The sequence below is a fragment of the Amblyraja radiata genome, chromosome 1 (genome assembly GCF_010909765.2).
Source record: "Amblyraja radiata isolate CabotCenter1 chromosome 1, sAmbRad1.1.pri, whole genome shotgun sequence".
Lineage (NCBI taxonomy): Eukaryota > Metazoa > Chordata > Chondrichthyes > Rajiformes > Rajidae > Amblyraja > Amblyraja radiata.
Window position 1 is genome coordinate 189,148,018 of NC_045956.1, and position 26,491 is coordinate 189,174,508.

Below are 26,491 nucleotides of genomic sequence, written 5' to 3' on the forward strand. Positions count from 1 at the left end.
GAAGTTGTAAAAATCAGCTTTTGATTTTCTTTTAATCTTTTCTTGATGTTCTTTTAGATTTCTTGTCAGTAAAGTTAATTTGGAAAATTGTTACTAGTGCTAGGAATTGGACATTTAAAATAGTGGTGAATATGGATTGAAATAATTGGAAATAAGTTAATTGATGAAACATGACCGGCTTTTATGGTTTGTTGTTTTACGGTAGACATTCAAGATGAGAAACACAGAAAGAGAGAGAGAGAGACACACACACAGACACACACACAGACACACATACAGACACAGAAAGAGAGAAACAGACACAGAGAGAGAGATACAGACACAGAAACACAGAGAGGAAAGACAGAGACACAGTGAAGAGAGAGCGAGAGAGAGAGACAGAGAAACAGAAGTAGGAGACGACAGGATGACACAGATTATTCCTTTTGAGAGGGCTAATTTTTTTTTTTAAATTAATAATAAATAAATAAATAAATAAATAAATAAATAAACCTCACCCTATATCCCTGATGGGGAAGGAAATGGATTAGCGCTTTGGAGGAGGAGAACGTGGGACAATTATTGGCCATGGAAGATTTGAAGGCACCATTGGTAAAAGTGATGGGAACCGCTAATTGGCACATAAAGATGGATGATATAAACTTATACAGCCGGCCGGCAAAAGACTACAAACATTGCCGCCGCTCACAAACTTACCGGCAACAGCGCCACTGTCAGGTCAGCTGCCGTCACTGCAGCCTGACTACCGGCCACAGCACCATCTTCTAGTTGGATGCCGTCACTGCAGCCTGACTACCGGCCACATCGCCATCTTCCAGCCGGATGTCGTCACTGCAGCCTGACTACCGGCCACAGTGCCATCTTCTGGTTGGATGCCGTCATTACCCACTTAAGGTGAACCCCAAGGAACAAAGGGGAAATACACAAGGAAAGGCAAATAATGTAGCCTATCTAATAAAAATATTAACAGCACCGCAAAAGGCATGACTTAAATAAAAATGTTGCATCAGAAAAAAAAAAAAAAGCTGGCTACGCTTACCCTCCAGGGCAGAGAGGGAGTGGGGGGTGGGCGGAGAGGAGAGGGGTGGAGAGTTTGAGGTGTTGAGGGGGCGCATCGTCAGAAGTGAGGGCTGGTTCTTGAACGCAATAATCACTCGCACCCTCACTGCAAGAAGACAGCGTGTTTTTTTTTCAAAGGCCTTGCGAGCAATGCGACTGGCAGTGTGTGTGGTTAGCAGCGGGAGGGAAGGGGCGGGGGAGGCTCCCGGCTGCAGGGTTCAGGCTTCAGGGCCTGAATAAGGGGGGGAGTGGTCGTTGGGAAAGAGGTGTGGGGAAGAGGAGGAGGAAGGGGAGAGAGGAGGAAGGGAGCGCGAAGTGGGGAGCATAACTGGCTGCGCATTGAAAGCCTGGGCAGCTGGTTGCGAGCAGCAAAGGCATTGTGAAGTCAGCAACTGGCCAGCGGCGATATTTGAAAAAAAACGGCCAGTTTGGTGAACAATTTTAGTGAAAATATCGGGAAATGATTGACCAAATTTACAGAGGAGTGGATTTCTAAAATCATAAGATGAATCGCTACTGATATATGTAAATATTTCCTCGTTTCGATGTCTGGTTTTCGAGGAGATGTGAATCAAAGAAAAAGTTCAAGCAAGCATCCCTACAAGTAAACATCCAAGATCAGAGTTTTATAATATAACTAGACCAAGGGCTCCTCAATGCGCAGTTGCGGGGGGAGGGGCGCTGCGACGTCACACACACACTACCAGCCCCCACACACACAGGGGGGAGGGGAGTGGGTGAGGGAAGTGGGGGACAAAGAGGGGGAGAGAGGGGAAAGGGGGAGGGAGGTGAAAGTGGGGAGTGGGGGAGATGGGAGTGGGGGAGAAGGGGGAGGGGAGAGGGGGAGATCGAGAAGGGGCAGAGGGGGGGAAGGGGCAGAGAGGGGAGAGGGAGGAGGGGAGAGAGAGAGAGGTGTGGAGGGCGGAGAGAGGAGGTGGGAGGGAGGGGAGAATTGAGAGATGGGGAGGGGGGAGAGTGGGGAGGGAGGGGGGAGAGAGGGGGAAGAGCGGGGGGGAGGGGGAGAAGGGTAGGGGAGAGGGAGAGGGGGAAGAGGGGATGGAGGGGAAGAAGGGTAGGGGAGGGATGGGAAGAGAGATAGTGGGGAGGGGGTTGGCGTGGAAAGAGAGTGGGAGAGAAGGGGGCTGTGGGGGAGAGGAAGGGGGGAGAGGGAGCGTGAGGGGAGCAGAGAGTGAGGGGGAGGGAGAGTTTGAGGGGTTGTCAGAGGTGAGGGCTGGTTCTTGAATGCATTAATCACTCGCTCCCTTACTTCAAGAAGAGAACCAGTCTTTTTTCAAAGGCCTTGCAAGCGAAGCGACAGGCAGCGGGTGTGGTTAGCAGCGGGAGGGAGGGGGCTGGGAGGTTCCCGGCTGCAGGACTCAGGCTTCTGGGCCCGAGTAGGGGGGGGGGGGAGTTGTTGAGTGAAAGAAGTGGGGGAAAGAGGAGGAGGAGGGGGGAAAGGAGGAAGGGAGCGGGGAGTGTGGAGCGTAACTAGCTGTGCATTGAAAGTCTGCGCAGCTGGTCGGAAGCAGCAAAGGCATTGTGACGTCACCAGCTGGCCAGCGGCAATATTTGGAAAAAACAGTCAGTTTGGTGAACAATTTCAGTGACAATATCGGGGAAAAATTGACCAAATTTACAGAGGAGTGGATTTTTAAAATCATAACACTAAGAAACACTAAGGGGCAGAAAACGCTAGTGGGTGTTGTGTACAGGCCACCTAACAGTAGTAGTGAAGTTGGGGTTGGCATCAAACAGGAAATTAGAAATGCATGCAAAAAAGGTAAAACAGTTATAATGGGTGACTTCAATCTACATATAGATTGGGTGAATTAAATTGGCAGGGGTGCTGAGGAAGAGGATTTATTGGGATGTATGCGGGATAGTTTTCTAAACCAACATGTAGAGGAACCAACGAGAGAGCAGGCTATTCTAGACTGGGTATTGAGTAATGAGGAAGGATTAGTTAGCAGTCTTGTTGTGCGTGGCCCCTTGGGCAAGAGCGACCATAATATGGTTGAGTTCTTCATTAGGATGGAGAGTGACATTGTTAATTCAGAAACAATGGTTCTGAACTTAAAGAAAGGTAACTTTGAGGGTATGAGACGTGAATTGGCCAAGATAGACTGGCAATTAATTCTTAAAGGGTTGACGGTGGATATGCAATGGAAGGCATTTAAAGACTGCATGGATGAACTACAACAATTGTTCATCTCAGTTTGGCAAAAGAATAAATCAGGGAAGGTAGTGCATCTGTGGATAACAAGGGAAATCAGGGATAGTATCAAAACAAAAGATGAGGCATACAAATTAGCCATAAAAAAACAGCCTACCAGAGGACTGGGAGAAATTCAGAGACCAGCAGAGGAGGACAAAGGGCTTAATTAGGAAAGGGAAAATAGATTATGAAAGAAAACTGGCAGGGAACATAAAAACTGACTGCAAACGTTTTTATAGATATGTGAAGATAAAGAGATTAGTAAAAACAAATGTAGGTCCCTTGCAGTCAGAAACAAGTGAATTGATCATGGGGAACAAGGACATGGCGGTCCAATTGAATAACTACTTTGGTTCCGTCTTCACTAAGGAAGACATAAGTAATCTGCCGGAAATGGCAGAGGACAGTGGGTCAAATGAGATGGAGGAACTGAGTGAAATCCTGGTTAGCCGGGAAGTGGTGTTAGGTAAATTGAATGGATTAAAGGCCGATAAATCCCCAGGGCCAGAAGGCTGCATCCCAGAGTACTTAAAGAAGTAGCTCCAGAAATAGTGGATGCATTAGTGATAATGTTTCAAAACTCTTTAGATTCTGGATTGGTTCCTGAGGATTGGAGGGTAGCTAATGTAACTCCACTTTTTAAAAAGGGAGGGAGAGAGAAAACGGGGAATTACAGATCAGTTAGTCTAACGTCGGTAGTGGGGAAACTGCTAGAGTCAGTTATTAAAGATGGGATAGCAGCACATTTGGAAATTGGTGAAATCATTGGACAAAGTCAGCATGGATTTACGAAAGTTAAATCATGTCTGACGAATCTTATAGAATTTTTCGAGGATGTAACTAGTAGAGTGGATAGGGGAGAACCAGTGGATGTGTTATATCTGGACTTTCAGAAGGCTTTCGACAAGGCTTGACCCCTAGTTCTGGACCCCCCCAACATCAGGAACATGTTTCCTGCCTCTACCATGTCCAAACCCTTAGTAATCTTATATGTTTCAATAAGATCCCCTCTCATCTTACTAAACTCCAGAGTATAAAAGCCCAGCCGCTCTATTCTCGCAGCATATGACAGTCCCGCCATCTCGGGAATTAACCTTGTAAACCTACGCTTGACTCCCTCAATAGCAAGAATGTCCTTCCTCAAATTAGGGGAGCAAAACTGCACACAGTATCCCAGGTGTGGTCTCACTAGGGCCCTATACAACTGCAGAAGGACCTCTTTACTCCTATACTCAACTCCTCTTGTTATAAAGGCCAACATGTAATTCACTTTCTTCACTGCCTGATGCCTGCTGTACGTTCATTGACTGAAGAACAAGGACCCCCAGATCCCGTTGTACTTCTTCTTTTCCCAACGACACCATTTAGGTAGTAATCTGTCTTCCTGTTTTTGCTAACAAAGTGGATAACTTCACATTTATCCACATTAAACTGCCTCTGCCATGCATCTGCCCACTCACCCAACCTGTCCAAGTCACCTTGCATTTTCATAGCATCCTCCTCACAGTTCACACTGCCACCCAGCTTTGTGTCATCTGCAAATTTGCTAAAGTTACTTTGAATCCCTTCATCTAAATCGTTGATTTATATTGTAAATAGCTGCGGTCCCAGCACCGAGCCTTGCAGTACCCCACTAGTCACTGCCTGCCATTCCAAAAGGGACCCATTAATCCCTACTCTTTGTTTCCTGTCTGCCAACCAATTTTCTATCCATGTCAGCACTCTACACCCAATACCATGTGCCCAATTTTGCCCACAAATCTCCTATGTGGGACCTTATCAAATGCTTTCTGAAAGTCCCGGTACACTACATCCACTGGTTCTCCCTTGTCCATTTTCCTAGTTACATCCTCAAAAAATTCCAGAAGATTAGTCAAGCATGATTTCCCCTTTGTAAATCCAAGCTGACTCGGACCGATCCTGTTACTGCTATCCAAATGTGCCGCTATTACAGCTTTTATAATTGACTCCAGCATTTGCCCCACCACCGATGTCAGGCTATCTGGTCTATAATTCCCTGTTTTCTCTTTCCCGCCTTTCTTAAAAAGCAGGATAACATTAGCTATCCTCCAATCCACAGGAACTGATCCTGAATCTATTGAACATTGGAAGAAAATGGGTTAATTGCGGACAGTCAGCGTGGGTTTGTATGCGGCAGGTTGTGTCTTGCTAAACTGCTCAAGTTGACCAGAGTAGGGGAATCGAGGACCAGAGGACATAGGTTTATGGTGAAGGGGAAAAGATTTAATAGGAATCTGAGGAGTAACTTTTTGACACAAAGAGTGGTGGATGTATGGAACAAGCTTCCAGAGGAGGTAGTTGAGGCAGAAACTATCCCATCGTTTAAGAAATAGTTAAACAGGTACATGGATAGGACAGATTTGGAGGGATATGGATCATAGAAACATAGAAAATAGGTGCAGGAGTAGGCCATTCGGCCCTTCGAGCCTGCACCACCATTCAATATGATCATGGATCAAATGCAGGCAGGTGGGAAAAGGGTGACCAGAGAGAGAGGGTGGGACACCTCAGTAATCAAAGCAGTCAACTCTGTGTGGAGCCACAGGAGATGGGCATGGTCCTCAATGAGAATTACTCAATGAGAAAAACAGGAGGATGGAGGAACTTGGGGCAGTAAATGGAAGTGCCTTGTGAGCAGTCAGTGTTATGGTCTAAGAGCTGGTGATGGTACTATGGTGTATGAAGGTAGACAAATCTCCAGGGCCAGATCAGATATATCTGAGGACATTGTGGGAAACTAGAGAGGAAATTGCGGGAGCCCTGGTTTAAATTTTTACGAGTTGTCTTTAAATATAGGAGAGGTACTGAAAGACTGGAGGGTTGTGTTTCTATTGAAGATTTGCTGCAGGGGAAATGCTGGGAAGCCAGTGATCTTGTGGGCTGTAGTTGGAAAGTTACTAGAGGGTATTCTGAGGGATGGGATATACATGTATTTGGATGGACAAGGGCTGGTTAGAGATAGTCAGCCTTGTTTTGTACCATCTGCTTGAGTTTTTTGAAGGGGTGACCAAAAAGTTTGATGAGCTGTAGATGTTGGATATATGGACTTCAGCAAAGCATTTGACAAGGTTCCACATGGTGGGCTGCTCTGGAAGGTTAGATCACATAGGATCCAAGAAGAGATAGCTGTATGGGTAGAAAATTGGCTTCATAGAAGATGGAAGGCTGCTTCTCGGACTGGAGGACTGTGAATGGTGGTGTGCCTCAAGGTTTGGGGGCTGGGCCCGTTACTTTTTGTCATCTATATCAAAGATTTGAGAACATACCTGGCAAGATTAGCTAGTTTGCTGATGATACAAAAATAGGTGGTTTTTCAGGTAGTGAAGATGGTTGTCAAATATTGCAACAGGATCTTGATTGATTGGCCAGGTGGTGGAGGAATGGTTGATGGAATTTAATACAGAGAAATGTGAGGTGTTGCATTTGGGGGTCTAACATGGACAGGACCGACACAGTGAATGGCAGGCTTCTGGGAAGTGTGAGGGTGGAATCGCAGGTAGATCGGGAGGCCAAAAAGTATTGAGTACAGAAGTTAGGAAGTCATGTTGCAGTAACGATATGATAGAACTTTATTTATCCAAGGAGGAAAATCAATCTGCCAACAGTCATAAAAACATGAAATACATGAAACATGAAATTAAAGTGACAAGTGAAAAGGATTGGGGATGTGCAAAGATTGGGGAAGGGGGAGAGTCAGTCTCGGTCTCAGTCTACCCCACGACAAAAGGGCGAGGAGTTTTGCAGTTTGATAGCCACAGGGAAGAAGGAACCCCTGTGGCGTTCTGTGTTTGTCCAGGATGCTCCAAAGTTTGAGGAGCATCCTCCTCTCCATGACCACCACCCATGAATCCAACTCCACCTCCAGGATGGAGCCAGCCTTCCTGATGAGTTTGTTGATCCTATTGGTATCTGCAGCCTTCGCCCTGTTGCTCCAGCACACGGCATCGAAGAAGATGGCACTGGCAACCACCGATTGATAGAACATCTGCAACATCTCACTGCAGACGTTGAAGGCGCGGAGCCTTCTCAAAATGTACAGCCAGCTCTGTCCCTTCTTGTACAGGGCCTCAGCGTTCCTGGGCCAGTCCAGTTTACAATCCAGGTACACTCCAAGATATTTGTACTCCCTGGGAAACTGCACATGCACCATTGATGGAGACAGGGGGCAGGGTGTTCCTCTCCTCCTAAAGTCCACCATTAACTCCATAGTCTTGTCGGTGTTGAGCTGCAGTTATATAATACGTTGGTGAGGCCACATTTAGCATATTGTGTTTAGTTCTAGTTACAGTGCCATAGGAAAGGAGGTCAAGCTAGAAAATGTACAGAGGGGATTTACGAGGATGTTGCCAGACTTGAGGGTCTGAGCTATAGGGTGAGGTTGAGTAGGCAGGGACTCTATTCCTTGGAGCGCAGGAGGATGAGGGGTGATCTTACATCGGTATACAAAGTCATGAGAGGAATAGATCGGGTAGATGCACATTTTTGCCCAGAATAATTCTTGACAAGAGGACATAGTTTAAAGGTTAAAAGATTTAATAGGAATGAGAGGGGTCAATTTTTCATACATAGGGTTGTGGGTGTATGTAACGAGCTGCCAGAGGATGTAGTTGAGGCAGGGATTATCTCAACATTTAAGAAGCATTTAGACAGGTACACGGAGAGGACATTTGGAGGGATATGGGCCAAATGTTGGCTGGTGGGAAGAATGTAGCAGGGACATGTTGGCCGGTGTGGCCAAGTTGGGCCAAAGTGTCAGTTTCCAAGCTGTGTGACTCTGGGACACAAGGGCCAGATTTATAAGAATAGATTGGGCTGGTTAGGACTTTATTCCTTGACTTGTAGGAGGCTGTGGTCTTATGGAGTCATACAGCCGGAAACTCACGCTTCTCTATGTTCTCTGTGGCTCCCCATGTCGGGTCCCTCTTTGTTCTTTCGGCTCCTACCCCCACCCACCACGCCAGGATCCTCTTTGTTCTCGGCAGCCCCCAATGTTGGGTCCTGCTCTGTTCTAGATGGCTAGCGGGGCTGACGCGGCCCGTCCTTGACTGAACTCCGGCACTCACCGACCGCCGGGGCTGCTGTGGCCCATCCTCGACCGACCGACCAACCGCAGGCATTCATGCAAGCGACGGCTCTCCGACACCCCTCCACTCTCACCGATGTCCCTCCTCACTCGACCGCCGGGCTCGTTCTTAATCACGGGAGCCACCGGCCGAGTCTGGCCTTAATCGACTCCGCGCCAGCCGGGAGCACTATTATAACCTCTCCCTATAGCTCAGATCCTGGCAACATCCTCATAATTAGATTGTGATATTGTATAGGTGTCAAAATTATGAGGGAAATAGACAGGGTGAATGCCGTCTTTTACCCAGGATAGAGGAATCAAGATCTGGAGGATGTAGGTTTAAGTTCAGAAGGTTGAGGATTATATAGAACAATATTGAACTTCCTGAGCCTTTCATAGAACAGTACGGATTATTTCATAGAACAATCTGATTCATTTTGTGATTCGTCTCTTATTCTAGGAATTCACTTTGTCATTTCATTTAAACAATTTCCAATAATCCTATACCCTTTCTTAAACAAGGTGACCATAACTGTTCTATACAATTATAACCACGCTTCTTGATACCTTTGTGTAGTGGCCATTTGGCCTGTTTTGCATGTCATTGATGATGGCATGTGCCTTTAAAGTTTAGACTGCCCGTTATATTGTGGGTGGGATTTATGACGTGTTTTTGGGCGTGTTTGGAGCTTAAATGCTTGCGCAGAAGTTTCGTTTTTAGTGTAGTTTGGAGCGAGCCAGGGAGAAGGTTAACCCTTGGACCAGGCGAGCCATATAAGAGATCATGCCAGATCATGCCAGTGTTACAGAGACACAAGGAGTTTTCTTATGTTTAAAGTAATAGCTGAAGTTCGATGAAGATTGTAGTAATGAGTCAGAAGAAATTTAGATGTATCTTACTGTTTTCTATCAACAATAAAGCATTTATTAATCAAAGGACTGTGTTTTTGAACTTATCGGTGAAGAAGCTCTGAAGGTCTCTGTGAGACAGATCGCATGCGTATCGAAGATATTCCTCTTATCCCTGCTCATTCAAATAGTGACTAGGGAGTTAATTTCCTGAAAATATATGAAAATCTGCCGCTACACTTTGCAATAACCTCATATCTGATGGAGATAATTCACAATGTTAACCAGCATTGCAGATGTATGAAGGAAGGAACTGCAGATGTTGGTATATACTGTAGACACATAATGCTGGAATAACACATCGGAATGACCCACATATCATTTCTATACATGCGGCCAGAAGGCTTCCTGACGGGCTGCAGCTGTAGACTGGGAACACGGCCGGAATCCTTTATCGGGGCGCCAGGGTCTCAATGCCTCCCGGATCGCCGCGTAGAAGCCCGGGTCGGGACCCGGCCGGGACCTTGGGGTAGAAACCCGCGGCTGGGGTCCGGATTGGCACCACGGAGGCGTGAAGTGGGGTGGTGCCAGCGGTGAGGCCTCGCAATGATAGGGCCTCAGCGGAGGTGAAGTCTCGTGGCGGCGGTGATGCCTCGAAGGTCGACGGTCGATGAGAGTGAGGAGGACCACTGTGAATAGGGAGTGGAAGAACAATGGAGGACTTGGCGTGAGGGAGGGGAGGGGAGGACAATGGACAATTGGGGGGGGGGGACAAATGACAAGGGGACCCGGCTTGGGGGAACTGTTGGAGAGGGCAACAAAAGGGGGAGCCGGATTTGTAACTTTGTCAGCGATGTAGGTGGCTGCTATTTGTATACATTGTGTATGCAAGCAAAAAATCTCACTGTACCTAGTCACATGGGACAATAAACTATTCCTATTCCATCCGAGTCAGGCAGCATCTCTGGAGAAAAGGTATAGGTGACATTTCGGGTCAGAACCATTCTTCAGAGTAAACAGGGATGCAACAGATGACCTCAGGGAGGGTGGAGTCCATAATGGCCCATTGATGGCCGGAGAAGACGTGTTAATGACAAGGTTACATGGGAAGCAAAAAGTGGAACTAGTGGGATAGACAATAGGTGCATGAGTAGGCCATTCGGCCCTTCGAGCCAGCACCGCCATTCAATGTGATCATGGCTGATCATCCCCAATCAGTACCCCGTTCCTGCCTTCTCCCCATATCCCCTGACTGCGCTATTTTTAAGAGCCCTATCTAGCTCTCTCTTGAAAGCATCCAGAGAACCTGCCTCCACCATCCTCTGAGGCAGAGAATTCCACAGACTCACCTCTCTGTGAGAAAAAGTGTTTCCTCGTCTCCGTTCTAAATGGCTTACTCCTTATTCTTAAATTGTGGCCCCTGGTCCTGGACTCCCCCAACATCGGGAACATGTTTCCTGCCTCGAGCGTGTCCAAACCCTTAACAGTCTTATATGTTTCAATGAGAACCCTCTCATCCTTCTAAACTCCAGAATGTACAAGCCCAGCTGCTCCAATCTCTCAGCATATGACAGCCCCGCCATCCCGGGAATTAACCTTGTAAACCTACGCTGCACTCCCTCAATAGCAAGAATATCCTTCCTCAAATTAGGGGACCAAAACTGCACACAATACTCCAGGTGTGTTCTCACTAGGGCTCTGTACAACTGCAGAAGGACCCCTTTGCTCCTATATTCGATTCCTCTTGGTATAAAGGCCAACATGCCATTCGCTTTCTTCACTGCCTGCTGTACCTGCATGCTTACTTTCATAGACTGATGTACAAGGACCCCCAGATCCCGTTGTACTTCCCCTTTTCCCAACTTGACGCCATTCAGATCTAGATAGGATGATGAGGGGAGGAGTATGGGGGGTGGGGGGGGGGGGGGGGGGGGGGGGGGGGTGGGGGGGAATGCGGGAGATACTTGGAAGTGCAGAAATGAATTGTATGTGGCCTCACTGTGACAGTGGAGGAGGCCCAGGACAGAAATGGGTCAGTGTGGGACTGGGAATTAAAATGTTTGGCAACCGGGAGAGCACATAGGTCATAAGCCATTCGGACCATCAAGTCTACTCCACCATTCAATCATGGCTGATCTATCTCTGTTCCAACCTCATTCTCCTGCCTTCACCCCATAATCTGTGATAGGCCAAGTTCGACTAAGTATGTGTTCAGTGAAATGATCACCAAGTCTATGCTTGGTCTCATTGATATAGGAGCGCACACATAGGGCAGAAATGAGGATTAATATAGTATTATTATAAAGAAGCTGCACTTGAAGTGCCTTTGCACATCAAGCTATGTGATAGAAGGCTAATGGTGGAATTAATGAGATGGGTCCCCACTGGTCCACATGAACATGATGGGCTGATTGGCATGTCGTACGACAAGAATCAAACTAATTATGAACGTGTGAATTTATCCCAAGCAATATTTATTATTTTAAGTGTGTATAAAATAAAATACATTTCTTAGCTGGGGCCAAATTAAATAAGCAGCGGCTGGGACGTTCCCGACAAACATGCTCAGTTCTCCCACCACCGTCTTCAGCGGGACCGGGAACGCGCCCGAGTCTCGCCGTTGGTGGGACCTCGCACCACGGCTCGGTAGACAGAGTAACCGGGAGGGAGCTGGAGAGCGAGGGCTGGTAGGAGGGTGAACCACGGTAATGCCTCCAGTGCCTTCAAGGTCGGCTGCAGGTGTCCCCAGGCCACAAGGATGGTGAGGGGAGGAGAGGGGATGAGGGAGATAGAGAGGAGAAGAGGGATGGGGGGGAGGGGGTAGGGTAGGTGAGTGGAGGGGGAAGGGAGGCAAGGTTCAGGGACATTGGTTTGAGGGAACTGCTCCAGTACATCAAGCTCGCAGGATGACCACATGTGTAATAATGCAAAATGAATTTTATTGTGCAGTTGTATACGTGACAAATAAAGCACTATTGAACTATTTAAAATATAATTTCTTTCCAAGCTCCATTGAATGACTGTGCACTACTGTTTTGAAGGAGTGAGGGAGAGCATGAGGGGAGGGAATGAGGGGAGGGAGAGAGTGAGGGAGGGAGAGTGAGGAGGGGAGGGACAGTGAGGGTATGTGAGGGGGAGGAAAGGGGTGGGTTGGGGTAAGGATGAGGAGAGTTGGAATGAAAGGGTGGGAGTTTAAGAAAGGCAGTAGAGAGAACTCAGGGAACTCTAGGCCTGTGAGTCTTCGGCAAACTATTGGAGAAAATTCATAGAGATTGGATTTATTTTCATTTTGAAGAGAATAGGCTAATTAGGGATAGTCAACATGGCTTTGTAATCATAGTCATATTCGAAATTTATAAGCCAAGTATGTTTTGCAACATACGAGGAATTTGATTTGCCATACAGTCATACTAATAAAAAGCAACAAGACACACAACTACATAACATTTGGCATAAACATCCACCACAACGGCTCCTCCACATTCCCCACTGTGATGGAAGGCAATAAAGTCTTATCTTCTTTTCTCTTTTTCTCCCGCGGTGGGGGAGTCGAACCATCCAGAGTCGGGGCGATTGAAGGTCCCGCAGCCGGTGATCGAAGCTCTCACGTTAGGGCAGTCGAAGCTCCTGCGTCTTGGAGCTCTCTAAGTCGGTCCCTAACTACGGAGCATGAGCTCACGATGTTAAAGCCTACAGGCTCCGGCAATTGGAGCTTCCAAAGGTTAATTCCTGACAGGGATCACAAGCACCGAGATGTTAAGTCCGCAGGCTCCCGCGGTTGGAGCTCCCAAAGACGGTCTCCAGCAAGAGGCTCCACCAGCTCCACCACGGTAGGTCGCAGTGTGTACATGGAGATACTACATGGAAATATTCACATCTCCGTTGAGGAGAGATGAAAAACATTCCCCCACACCCCCCGCACATAATACAAAATTAAAGATAAACTAAAAAATACATTTTACAACAAACTAAAAACACCAAAGGAAATAGACAAGACAGACCGTTGGCGAGGCAGCCATCATTTGTGCCACCTGGTGTTCGTCAGGTCTTGTCTTACTAATGAGTTTTTTGAGGTGGTGACGAAGGAGATTGATGAAGGTAGGGCAGTGGATGTTGTATACATGGATTTTAGAAAGGCTTTGGATTAGTTCCTCATGGTAGGCTGATCCAGAAGATTCAGATGTACGGTATTCACAGTGACTTGGTCGTATGGATTCAGAACTGGCCTATTCAGAGAATTCAGAGGGTTGTGGTGGAAGGTAGATATTCCAACATGAGGTCTTTGACAAGTGGAGTTCCGTAGGGACCTGTGCTGGGACCTCTGCTGTTTGTGATCCATATAAATAAGGGCGGCTTGGTGGTGTAGTGGTAGAGCTACTGCCTTACAGTCCCAGAGACCTGGGTTAGATCCTGACATGGGAGCTAGTCTGTACGGAGTTTGTACGTTCTCCCTGTGACCGGCGTGAGTTTTCTCCAAGATTTTAAGTTTCCTACCATATTCCAAAGACGTACACGTTAATTGGGTTGGTATAACTGTAAAATTGTCCGCAGTGTGTGTAGGGTCGTGTTAATGTGTGGGGATCGCTGGTCGTTGGGACCCAGTGGGTCAAAGGGCCTGTTTCCGTGCTGCATCTCCAAACTAAACTAAAATGACCTAGAGGTAAATGCGGGTGGTTTGTGAGTAAGTTTGCTGATGATACCAAATTTGGAGGAGTTGCAGACAGCAAGGAAGGTTGTCAGAAGATGCAATGGGATATAGATCAGCTACAGAAATGGGCAGAGAAATGGCAGATGAGGTTTAACCCGAGCATGTGTGAGGTGTTGCACTTTGAGAGGTTGAATGTAAGGAAAGTATACAGTTAATGGCAAGATTCTTCAACAGCATCAATGTGCAGGGGGATCTTGGAGTCCAAGGTCATAGCTCACTGAAGGTGGCAGCACAAGTAGATAGGGCGGTAAAGAACACATACGGTATGTTTCCATTCATTGCTAGGGGCATTCAATATAAGAGTCAGGAAGTCAGGCAGTTGGACATTTGGGGTATTGCCTGCAGTTCTGTCACCCCGTTACAGTAAAAGTGTGGAGGCTTTGGAGAGGGTGCAGAGGAGGTTCACCAGAATGCTGCTTGGATTAGAGAGTTTCAGCTACAGGGAGAGGTTGGATATACTTGGATTCACATGTTCACAAGTTATAGGGATAGATTTAGGCCATTTGTCCCATCGAGTCTATTCCGCCATTCATTCATGGCTGATCTGTCTCCTAATCCCATTTTTCTGCCTTTTCCCCATAATCCTTGTCACCCGTTTTAATCAAAAATGTGTCCATCTCTGCCTTGAAAATATCCACTGACTTGGCCTCCACAGCCCTCTGTGGCAATGAATTCCACAGATTAACTAGCCTCTGACTAAAGAAGTTCCTCCTCACCTTTCTTAAAGAACCCCCTTAAATTCTGAGGCTATGACTTGTCCTAGATTTTCCGACCAGTGGAAACATCCTTTCCACATCCACTCCATCTACACCTTTCACCATTCTGTAAGTTTCAATCGGGTCCCCCCGCCCTCAACCTTCAAAACTCCAGCGAGTACAGGCCCAGTGCTGTCAAATGCTCATCATATGCTAACCCTCTCATTCTTGGGATCAATCTCGTAAACCTCCTCTGGACCCTCTCCAGAGCCAGCACATCCTTCCTCAGATATGGGACCAAATTTGCTCAAAGTATTCCAAATGCAGCCTGACCAGCGCCTTATAGAGCCTAAGCATTACACCTCTATTTTTGCATTCCAGTCTTCTTGATATAAATGCTAGCATTGAATTTGCCTTCCTTACTACAGATTTGACTTGCAAATTAACTTTTTGAGAATTCTGCACCAGCATTCCCAAGTCCCTTTACACCTCTGATTTCTGGATTCTCTCTGCATTTAGAAAATAATCTTTATTTGTATTATTACCAAAATGCATGACTCCGCACTTTGCTACACTATATTCCATCTGCCACATCTGTGCCCACTCTCCCAACCTGTCCAAGTCCTTCTGCAGAGCCGTTGCTTCCTCTACACAGCCGGGCTCCACCTATCTTAGCATCATCTGCAAATTTGGCCACAAAGCCTTCAATCCCCTTATCCAAATCATTAATAAACAATTGTTTTCTCTGCAATGTTGGAGGTTGAGGGGAAGTATATAAAATTATAGATAGGGTAGACAGTAACAACTATATTCCCAGAGTGGAAATGTCCAACTCCAGAGGACGTAGCTACAAGGCAAGGGGGGAAATATAATAAGAGATGTGGGGCAAGTTTTTTTTTTACACAGAGGTTGGTGGGTAAATGGAACGTATTGCCAAGGGTGCTGGTGGAGGCAGATACGATAGTGATGTTTAAGAAGCTTTTAAATAGGTACGTGGGTTTGCAGGAAATGGAGGGTTATGGAGGCAGATTAAATCAGTGTAGCTAGGTTCCATGTTTGGCACAAAGATTGTAGCTGAAGTGCCCGTTCCTGTGTTGTCCTGTTCTATCTTCTTATAAAACACAAACAGCATGGATCTCTGGGGCACACCACTAGTCACAGGCCTCCGGTTCATAATACAACCTTATACCACCACCTCTGCTTCCTTCCATGAAGCTAATTCTCTGTCCAGTCAGCTGGCTTTCCCTGGATCCATGCGATCTAACCTTCTGGAGCAGCCACCTATGCGGAATCTATCAAAGGTTGGCTGAAGTCCATTACAGACAATGTCTACAGCTTTGCCCTCAATCCTTTTTGGTTACTTTCTGCAAAAGCAATTTTAATAAGAATTGGTTGAAACTCTGCTCTGCTTTTATGATTTGTGATTTATAATCAGATTTGAATTTTAATGTTGAGTGATTTTCTCTGCCATTTCCTTTACAGGAAAGTAGACCATTTCTACCGTCTAACTGAGTGATGTCATGTAAAGGCACCTCACCAAGACTGAATGTTTAGTGTTATACGTCTTATTCAGGTCTCCCCTCACTACATCCCAGTCAATGTTCCAGGCTTTCATCGATCTTTGCAGGATTTGCTTTGTATTTTTCAGCAAACTGCTTATTGTAAGTGTAGAAAACCTTCTTCCAATAGGATGCTGCCTGTGCGGAAATTTCCCGCTGGATGGATCCAGGATTTGTAATAATCATTGACAGTTTGATAATCCTTGAAGGGTTTCAATTCCTAATTTGTGTCGTCATTTTTAAATGTTCCATGACCTGCAACTGAAGCTGTGCAGACGGCAATTGAAAGAAGTTTCACTTCCTACGAAGTGATAGCTATTGAGTCCTCCAGGTCTGTGCTGCTTACAAGAGTGCTGTGAAGTGTACCGGGGTCTCTGAATCACAGAAAACCCCACAGAAAGGACATTTCTTAGTACAATTGAATAACCCTTTGAACATCTCATCCCTGGGTTTAATGGATAATTCTTCAATCTTTGCTTGGACATCCCAGCCTGTTACCTCACTGAGGAGTCTCTGCTCCACTTCTTCAATAGATGGCAGAACTGCTTCTGCCCATTTCTTGCCATCACCGTCATTGTGAAACAGAACGAGTTTCATTTCATCTTTGGGCATTGAGATCCTGGTCTTTAACTTTTCAACAAACATGTCCAGGAAGCTCTGAACATTTCCAGCAAAGTTCTGCATCACTGCATCCTCAACAATCTTTTTAGCTTTCCCAGTGATCTGTGTGAGGATTCCTTTAGCCAGACGGGTAAACGTGCTCTCTCCATCACGTTGTGTCTTGCAGTGTTCAATAACCTGGTGATGGAGCCAGTCTTTGGCCAAATTCTCAAGGTCAGTGATATACCGGTGATAGTCATCAAATGTACCCCTTTGTTTCAAGGTGCACCAGGAGGGCCACAGTGAAGTTGTTGCGGAGACTGTACTTGCTCTCAGGGTCATTTGTTTCATATCATCTACGATGTTCACTACTGAGAGCCTTGAGAGTGGCGTCTCTGAGAGCTGGCAAGAAACAAGATTGTGCAAACCGTTCTGCTTGTCTCTGGTTCTCATCCTGCTCTGTGTAAATATCAATGAAGAGATCAAAGTATTGACCCTTCATGTTTTCCAGTCTTTGCCGCGGGTCGTGTTTCTGGATGAACCTCGTCTGCATGTCTTGGAATCTTGGTACAGCGAAACCACACAGGTGAAGTTTAAACTCAGCCCTGAATTCCTCACTCATTGTGAAGTTTGGGTGTGAAATATTGTTAATTTTCTCCTGTATAATATTCAAAAGATCAATACAATATCTATTGTCATAATCCATGTCCATTTTTGTGATGTCACTGATCCATTGATGGCATTCAAGCTCGAGGGACTGTGTTATCATTTCTGCTTGATTAACATCTGATTGGTTGGCGGACATACTGACTGTTTTAGCACGTCTCGTCCATGTCGTGTTGATGTGTTTCCCTTCAATTTGAAAGCACTGAGTTCCCTGATTACAGAGAGGTTTTCTTTTTAGCATTTCATTAATCACCCTCCCTTGAGTTGCTGGGTTCTCTCTGAGAAGATTTTCAATCTCCAGTTCAATGTTTCTTTCTCTACAGGGCTGATAGTCCAGCTGTGACAGTGTGTCTTGCCACATCTTTCCAAAGGCAGTTTGCAGTTCCTTGTCACCCAACACCTGATTTACCCCTTTACACTTTAATAAAAGCTACTTGACCTGTTGTTCGATCTTCTTGTGAGATTTATTCCAACTAGCATCCACTCCCTGCAGTCCCACACGTCTGTTCACAGCATCCTTACATCTCTGCATTGAATCGTTCTGAAGCCGTCTGCATAAACTGGAGATACTGAGCTTGAATTCCTCCCTGTATTTCTCCATCAGCTGCACGTTATCAGCCCCACTTTCAAACAGAGCTTTTAGTTTATCCAGAGTCTCACCCTCCCTTTTGTTAATCTCCTTCATGATCTCACGTTCTTGTGTTTGGAGCAGTAGGTTGAGGTCACCACTGGCATTGTTTACTGTGTTTTCAGCCTTGTTTCCCCAGGAGTGTGTGAATTTGTGTAGCTCCCACTCCCAGTCCTTGTACTTCACAGAGAGCTGGTTGTAAGCCTCTGCGACTAGACTGTTCTGGAAGCTGAAAATGAAATTCTCATGTTTCACCTGCTCCCAAAGGCCAGTCATCCATTTGGTAAAGTCTGGGATTGTGAAAGCTCCTTGTTCTAGTTTCCCTTTGAGTAAACATTGAATGAGACTTTTCTTCAGTTGGAAGACGTGTTCACTATAGCCAGTGTTGACGGCAGCCATTGGGGGTGTACCTTGCCACAGACCAGGGATGTACCAGTTGTCCTTGTCAGCATCATAGTCAATCACATCATTGAACGTAACTCCCTCCACCTTCTCCAGTTTTGCTGCAGCCTCTGTCATCTTATCCAGCTGTTCCAGCAGTTTCTGACGGCCTCTCAAATTCTGATCATGTGCACTCACATCTCCAACATTCTGGTGGACAAATATACACTTTGGTCTTTTCCCCGTCAGTTTCATGCGGAGTAAGGAATGAACAACAATCTGTAAAATATCTTTCATCTCTGCGATGTTTTCCATGCCTATGTTTACCAACGTTATGTTGCTTAATCCCACCACGAATGTTGCCAGCTCATTGTCGTGTTCATAGCTGTCTGTTAGTGTTGCAAGTTCTGGAGCTCTCAGCCCCTCCGTGTCAATGACCAGGATGAAGTCACAGCCCAGCTCCTCCGCCAGGCTCCCTGTGACCTTCATCAGCTGCATGTAGGCCCCTCGAGTACATCGGCCGCTGCTCACAGCAAACCGCAAACAGAACATTGTATTGAGGAGCGTGGACTTGCCTGTGCTCTGAACTCCAATCACTGTCAGCACAAACACTCGGGAAGCACGTCCCACCTTCTCGGCCACTGCTTCCAGTACAGCAGTGATCCATGAAACAGGAACGTTGGAGACGTCTCCATCAATGAGCTCCAGTGGGAACCCATCCAGCAACAGTTCAGCAGCAACACCCGGTAACTGAAGCACATGTGGGTGGATCTGTGTTTGTTGCTTGATGTTGTGTTGTGTCACTGAGAGTTCATAAACCTGGCCCAGTTCCCTCATGAAGTGCTCAAGTCCCAGGGAACTATCAGTCATCTTCTGATCCATGTCCTTCAGCTCCTTGACCTTCTGCTTTGAGTGTTTGCTCAGTTCTTTATAATCCCTGCGCAATCCTGCCATGATTTCCCTTGATTTACTGTCCAACATCAGCTTCAGCCACTGCAAAGAAATGGCCCTGTCATCCCCACCAGGACACGTGAGGTGGTCAATGAATATCCGCATCTCCTCCGACAGGCTCTGTCTGAGCTGAGCTTCCCGGATTATTTTCTTGTCTTGGTCCAACTCGTGGTTATACTTCTCTGTGGATCTGTCCCCACGGAGTTTCATCCGACACTTCTCTTTCTCAACTTTAGACAGTCCTTGCCAGGGCTCTCCATGAAAGGGCAGCACTCTCTTTTTATACCCAGTGATGTCTGCAGGGTCTAGAATGCCCAGTATTTTGGTCAGGTCCTTGGCCCGTTGTATTTCAGGCTGATGTTCATCGACCTGAATCCCACTTTCTCTCGCAATGTCACCCATTTGTTCCAGACTCAGGAAGCTCTGGTCCCTGTCCCTCATTAGAATCACTTGTTTTACCTGAAAACAAAGTTTTTCCACAAATTTGGCCTCGTTTACATTTGTCCGAACAATGCATTGTTGAGGTTGTAACTTCAGATCTTTGAACAGTTTCTTTACCTGCTGACTGATGTTAGTGTTCACTATCAGAAAGAGTTTTGCCGGTGACTGTGCGAGAGAGATGAGGAATTCTCTTTCCTTCTCACCGATAACGTCAATGAAAATAAAGAGGGCAGCAGAGACTTTTGCCAAAAACCGAGTGTGTCCCTGGTAAGTTTCAGCGTCACCTCGGAGGTTGATGAATGCAGCAGCCTCCGTGAAAATGTCCATGTTGCTCTTCCCAGAAGGTAGATACCAGCTGATCTCAGCCATCCCATCCGATATCCCACGGGGCACATTCCCACATTCCATCCCGGAGTGCAGGAAGATGTTCTGCTGCAGCTGGGTCTGGCTCAAGGTGAGATTGAGGACTCTGGATTTGGACACCGTGCACCTTCCGAGTCTGAGGAAGGAGACAGTTGGCACGGTTGCTGTCACGATGGGCATCTCCACAACGGGGCTGTTCCCTGTGGGAGATTGTGGGCACCACATTTTAACAATGGGCCTCATGGCCCAGAGGAGAAGGGTGGCACCAGGCCCTTCCATGGGTCCCCTCACCTTGTCCCTGGGATAACTGGGCCCTTCCGGCAGCAGAAAGGGTAATGCAAGTTGGCACAGAGACATCTTCAGCATCAGTTCCTGCTGGAGAGAATGGTCGGCACAGAGGAAAATGGCAGCAATGATATCCAGAGGGTTAATCCCAGAAATCTCTGGCTCTTTCACTTCAAAGAAATCGTTGAAATCTTCAACATCATCTTTCTTGTCTTCCAAGGACTGAGCAGGGGGCCATTCAGGATTCCTCGCCAGTGAATTAGCTGAGAGGATCCTTTGGAGAAATCGCCAAGGAATATCTTCTGGTCGAGTTGGTTTGTTGTCATCCAGTTTACCCCAGGATACCTCCCGCATGGACACCAGTGACAGTTTGTGAGGATAATGATCCTGTAAACCCAAATCCCTCACAAGTTGTGGAGTATTCAGGTTTTCAGACCAGCTATTTACAGTTGATGAAACACTCGCCATTCCCACTGACTGGGTGAATGTACTTCCTGGGATCTGTATGCTCTTTCCCAGAGAGGTGGTTCTTATCCTGGAATTCCCAGGAAGTCAGGGCTCCTGTCTTGTATATTGCAGTTGGGTGAATCTTCACCAGTTGTACGTTTCTGTCCCAGTATCTACTTTGAGGCCTGGGCTCCTATTCCACAATATAGCACGGTGCCTGGATACTGGCCCAGGATTTATCGAGTTGTCCGGTCTCCTGTCCCGGGATATTTCACAGAGCTCAGATGTGTTGGGGTGCTGGAGTTCCTATCCTGGGATCACAGGGCTGGTCACTTCTTTGGCTCTGACTGACGATCCTCTTGTTGTATTGGCACCGTGTGTTTCAAGTACAGTCAGTGTGTGATCATCGTGGGTACCTGGAATTGGTCACCAGAATTATACATGGCCTTGAAATTGGATTATTATTGTCACATGTATCAAGATAGTGAAAAACTCTGCATACTATCCAGTCAAATCATACCATACATGATACAATGAAGCCTTACAAAAGTACAAGTAGCACAAAAATAAATATACCAGTGTAGAATGTAGTCTACCGTGTTGCAGTTACAGTGACAGTGCAGATTAAAAAGTACAAGAACCTCAATGAGCTATTGCTGTTTGTTTATTATTGGTATTACAGTTGTTAGATTGTGAGACTAGGATTATCCCTTTATTTTATGGGAGGACCATTCAACAAACTGACAGAAGCAGGGAAGTAGCCTCTGCCTGACGGAAGAGTGGGAAATGAGGGAATGACCCTGGTATGAGCGGTCTTTGATTATGTTGGCTATTTTCCTGGGGCAGCATGAAATGTTAATGTAGTCCATGATTGGGGGGGGGGGGGGTGGGGAGGGGGGAGACTGGTCTGTGTGATGGATTGGAATATGTCCACAACTCTGCAATATCTTATGGTCTTGGGCAGAGAAGTTTCCAAACCAAGTCGTAATGCGTTTGGATAGAATGCTTTCTGCTGTGTATCTTTTTTGAGGCCACATCTGAAGGACTGTGTGCAAACCTCGTGCCCTTACCTAATGAAAGGTGCACTTTCTATAGAGGGAGTGCATTGAAAATTCTCCAGACAGTTTCCTGCGGTAAAATCAGAGAATCCGGGAAGTGCTCACAGATTTAGGCGGCGTCTGTGGAGAGAAAAACAGTCTAAGTTTCAGGTTTACAAGGGTTTGTCACACGAGGGGAAATAGAGTAAAGCTGCCCTCTATTCTTGGTGTTCAAAAGACTGAGCGATCTTGTAGAAACTTGTGAAATTCTACCTTGATAGACTTGACACAGGGAGGAGGTTTCTTCTGGCTGTGGTTTCCAGGGCCAGGGGCACAATCTCAGGGTAAGGGTGGGCTATAAATGACCAAGATGAGGAGAAACCTCTTCACCTGGAGGTTGGTGTATCTTCAGAGTTCTCGACCCCAGAGTTCTCTGGAGACTCAGTCACTGAATTCATTCAAAACAGTGATTGGTTGAATCCTACAGGCCAAGGGAACTAAGTCGGCAGCAGTGGTGAGTGAGGTGGACCTGGAAGAGAGGATCTGGAGAGACGGATGCATAAATAGATCTCACCCAGCTCCCGGAGTCCAGCAGCAGAGCTGGAGGGGATGTCACAAATCAGACAGTGATGCCTGGCAGTGGTGGCAGTGACATGGTGAGTAACAAATGTGGATAATTCTGTCTCTGCTTCCTACCATCATTCACTGATGTAAGAGCAAAGGTAGAGGTGGTAAATTGTAACAGGTAGAATTGAGAGGAAGAAGGTGGTTAGTGTAATCAGCACTCTAAATTAAAGTGAGTGACAAAGGGCTTAGTCCAAGGTGCCCAATGTGGGGAATTGGAAATTTCCAGTTTCCTGTTGGCCATGTGTGCAGGAGGGATGACCCGCTTCAGCCCCTGACTCAATGCATTGGCCATTTGAAGTCATAGATTCATAGAGCTGTATGACACAGAAACAGGCCATTTGGATGAATTCCAACATGTTGCCCAACCAAGCGAGTCCCTCTTGCCTGTTCCTTGCTGATATCCCTCCAAATCTTTCCTATCCATGTACCTGTCCCAGTATCTTTGAAAGGATGTAATTGTACCAGCCTCCACTTTTCCCCCTAGCAGCACGATCCATAAACGCACCATCCTGTGTGGAAATAATGCCCCTCGGATCCCTTTTCCAATCTTTCCCCTCTCACCTTGGACCTGTGCCCTCTAGTTTTAGAATCCTCTATCCTGGTCAAAAAGACTGGATTTTTACCATATCTATGTCACCCCTCAGCCTCCTGCACTCCAGGGTAAACAGGCCCAGCATACCTAGCACAGTATTTGTGGATATTAGGTATATTTGAGGACACTGTAGGAGGCTAGTGAAGAAATTGTATGGGCTTGTGGCTGAGACATTCGAATGAATCATCACTAGACAGGGGTGAGGTGCGGAGACTGGAGGGTGGCTAATGTTGTGCCTCTATTTAAGAAGAAGTGTAAGGAGAAACATGGGAACTATGGACATCTGTGGTGGACAATTCACGAGAAAGTCAGAGTGTCATACAGCATGGAAACAGGCCCTTCGGCCCAACTTGGCCATGCTAACCAAGATGTCCCATCTAAACTGGCCTCCCTGTGTGCATTTGGCCCATATCCTTCTAAACCTTTCCTATCCATGTACCTGTCTAAATGTCTTTAATGTTGTAACAGTACCTGCCTCAACTACCTCTTCAGGCAGCTTGTTCCATACACCCACCACCTTCTGTGTGAAATAGTTGCCCCAGATGTTTCTATTAAATCTTTCCCCTCATGATCTTATACACCTCCCTATGATTACCCCTCATGCCCCTGTGCTCCAAGGAATAAAGTCCTAGACTGCTCAGCCTCTCCCTATAGCACAGTCCTGGCAACATCCTCTTAAATCTTTTTTGCACTTTCCAGCTTTCCATCTCTACAACAGGGTGACCAAAACTGTTGTGAGAAATTATGTGATCAACGAAAATTTCAAAACTCATATAAAAAACTGCATGGGCCGCGGGTGTTGGATAGCCGGGGCTGAAGCAGCGGCGGGAACAGATGCCGGGAGCGAGGCTGGCAAGTGTTTGCCGGGTTGGCGAGTGTTTGCCGGGCTGGCAAGTGTTTGCCGGGCTGGCAAGTGTTTGCCGGGCTGGCGAGTCTCTCGTTGCAGCACCGGCTATGGAGCAGCTTCAGTGCAAGAGTCCCGGGCCGTCGGAGGTGTCGGAATCGTTGCGCCGCTGCCGTTATAGTCTCTGTGCGGAAGCGACAAAGGGAGGGAGAGAGAGAGGGGAAGGAGACAGAGAGACGGGGGGGGGGGGGGAGAGGAGGAAAAAGATGGGGAGGGAGAGGAGGAAGAGGGAGAGAGAGAGATAGAGAGGGGGAGAGAGAGGTAGGGGGGAGAGACGAGAGAGGGGAGGGGGAGAGTGTGGTGGGAGAGAGGGGGAAGGGAGAGGGGGTTAGAGGAGAGAGGGTAGGAGAGAAGGGGAGAGGGAGGGGGAGAGAGAGGGGCGGTAAAGAGAGAGGGGGAAGAGGGAGAGAGGTAGAGAGGGGGGGAAAGAGAGAAATGGGAGAGAGAGAGAGAGATGGGGAGGCAAAGAGAAAGAGGAGATAGAGAGAGGAGAAAGAGAGAGAGGGGAGAGAGGGTAGAGAGAGCAAGGGGGAGAGTGAGATGGGAAGTAGAGAGGGGGAGAGAGAGGGGGGAGAGAGAGAGAGAGGGGACATAGAGAGGTGAGAGAGAAAGGTGAGAGAGAAGAAAGAGGGGGGTGAGAGAGTTAGGGGAAAGAGAGGGGGAGCGAGAGTTAGGGGAAAGAAAGGGGAGAGAGAGGAGAGAGGGTGAAGGGGGAGAGAGGAGCGAGGGGGCGAGAGAGTGGGCGAGTGAGGTGGGAGGGAGAGTCGAAGACAGGAGATAGAGAGAGGGGAGAGAAGAGAGGGGAAGGGGAGAGAGAGGGGGGAGACAGGGGAGAGAGAGAGGAGGGGGAGAGAGAGAGGAGGTGAGAGGGGGGATGAGAGGAGAGAGAGCGGAATAAAGGGGCGAGAGAGATGGGAGAGAGGTGGGAGAGAGAGAGGGGAGGGAGAGAGAGGCAGGGCTGCCAACTCACATGCATTGAGTGTGAGAATCACGCATTTCGCCAAATTCTCACGCTGATCACAAATTTCTCACGCTCTGTCGTGAGAAATTCTGTGATCAACGAATATTTCAAAACTCATATCAACTGCATGGGCCACGGGTGTTGGAAGCAGAAGCAGAAGCAGCGGCGGGGACAGATGCGGATGGGGAGCGGGGCTGGTGAGTGTTTGCCGGGCTGGCGAGTCGCTCACTGCAGCTCCGGCAATGGAGCGGCCTCAGTGCAAGAGTCCCAGGCTGTCGGAAGCGTCTCGAAGCGTTGCGTCGCTGCCGTGAGAGTCTCAGTGCCAAATTCGCTCAGGTGACTGGCATGGATCAGGCTGCGGCTCGGTGCATCCTGGAGGACAGCCAGTGGCTACTGGAAGTACCAAGCACTGGGTAGAAACGGTGGAAGATAGTGGACTTCAAATGGAAGTGGCTGGATAAAGCATCCTGCTTGTCTGCTACATTTTCACTTACTGTAACTGCAAGAAAAATGTTCCCGATGTTGGGGGCGTTCAGAACCAGGGGTCACAGTTTAAGAATAAAGGGTAGGCCAATTAGGACTGAGATGAGGACAAACTTTCTTCACGTAGAGAGTTATGAATCTGTGGAATTCTCTGCCACAGAAGGCAGTGCAGGCCAATTTACTGGATGTTTTCAAGAGAGAGTTACATTTAGTTCTTGGGGCTAATGAAATCAAGGGAAACAGGAAAGAGGGTAGACAAAAATGCTGGAGACACTCAGCGCGTGCAGCAGCATCTATGGAGCGAAGGAAATAGGCGACGTTTCGGGCCGAAACCCTTCTTCAGACTGATGGGGGGTGGGGGGGAGAAGGAAGGAAAAAGGGAGGAGGAGGAGCCCGAGGGCGGGGGGATGGGAGGAGACAGCTCGAGGGTTAAGGAAGGGGAGGAGACAGCAAGGATAGCAAAATTGGGAGAATTCAATGTTCAATGCCATACGGACGCAAGCAACCCAGGCGGAATATGAAGTGCTGTTCCTCCAGTTTCCGGTGTTGCTCACTCTGGCAATGGAGGAGACCCAGGACAGAGAGGTCGGATTGGGAATGGGAGGGGGAGTTGAAGTGCTGAGCCACCGGGAGTTCAGGTAGGTTATTGCAGACTGAGCGGAGGTGTTCGGTGAAACGATCGCCCAACCTCCGCTTAGTCTCACCGATGTAAATCAGCTGACATCTAGAGCAGCGGATGCAGTAGATGAGGTTGGAGGAGATACAGGTGAACCTTTGTCGCACCTGGAACGACTGATTGGGTCCTTGAATGGAGTCAAGGGGGGAGGTGAAGGGACAGGTGTTGCATTTCTTGCGGTTGCAACGGAAAGTGCCCGGGGAGGGGGTGGTACGGAAGGGAAGGGAAGAATTGACAAGGGAGTTGAGGAGGGAGCGGTCTTTGGGGAAGGCAGACAT

At 47.4% G+C, this 26,491-nt stretch overlaps 1 protein-coding gene and 1 long non-coding RNA gene across 2 annotated transcripts in view; one reads left to right on the plus strand and one right to left on the minus strand.

Moving 5' to 3' along the window:
• Positions 1 to 563: 563 nt before the first annotated feature.
• LOC116977559 lies at positions 564 to 9,530 on the plus strand. The gene is made up of 3 exons (XR_004413253.1): positions 564 to 767; positions 2,155 to 2,157; positions 9,498 to 9,530. It is a non-coding gene; the product is annotated as an uncharacterized LOC116977559 (long non-coding RNA).
• A 130-nt stretch (positions 9,531 to 9,660) lies between these two features.
• LOC116988884 (up-regulator of cell proliferation-like) overlaps positions 9,661 to 26,491 on the minus strand; it is a 32,431-nt gene continuing 15,600 nt past the window's right edge. The window contains 5 exon segments of the mRNA XM_033045927.1: positions 9,661 to 9,898; positions 16,518 to 17,159; positions 17,161 to 17,867; positions 17,916 to 21,349; positions 22,004 to 22,111. Of these exon segments, the coding sequence (XP_032901818.1) occupies positions 9,661 to 9,898; positions 16,518 to 17,159; positions 17,161 to 17,867; positions 17,916 to 20,840 (4,512 nt within the window). The 5' untranslated portion in view covers positions 20,841 to 21,349; positions 22,004 to 22,111.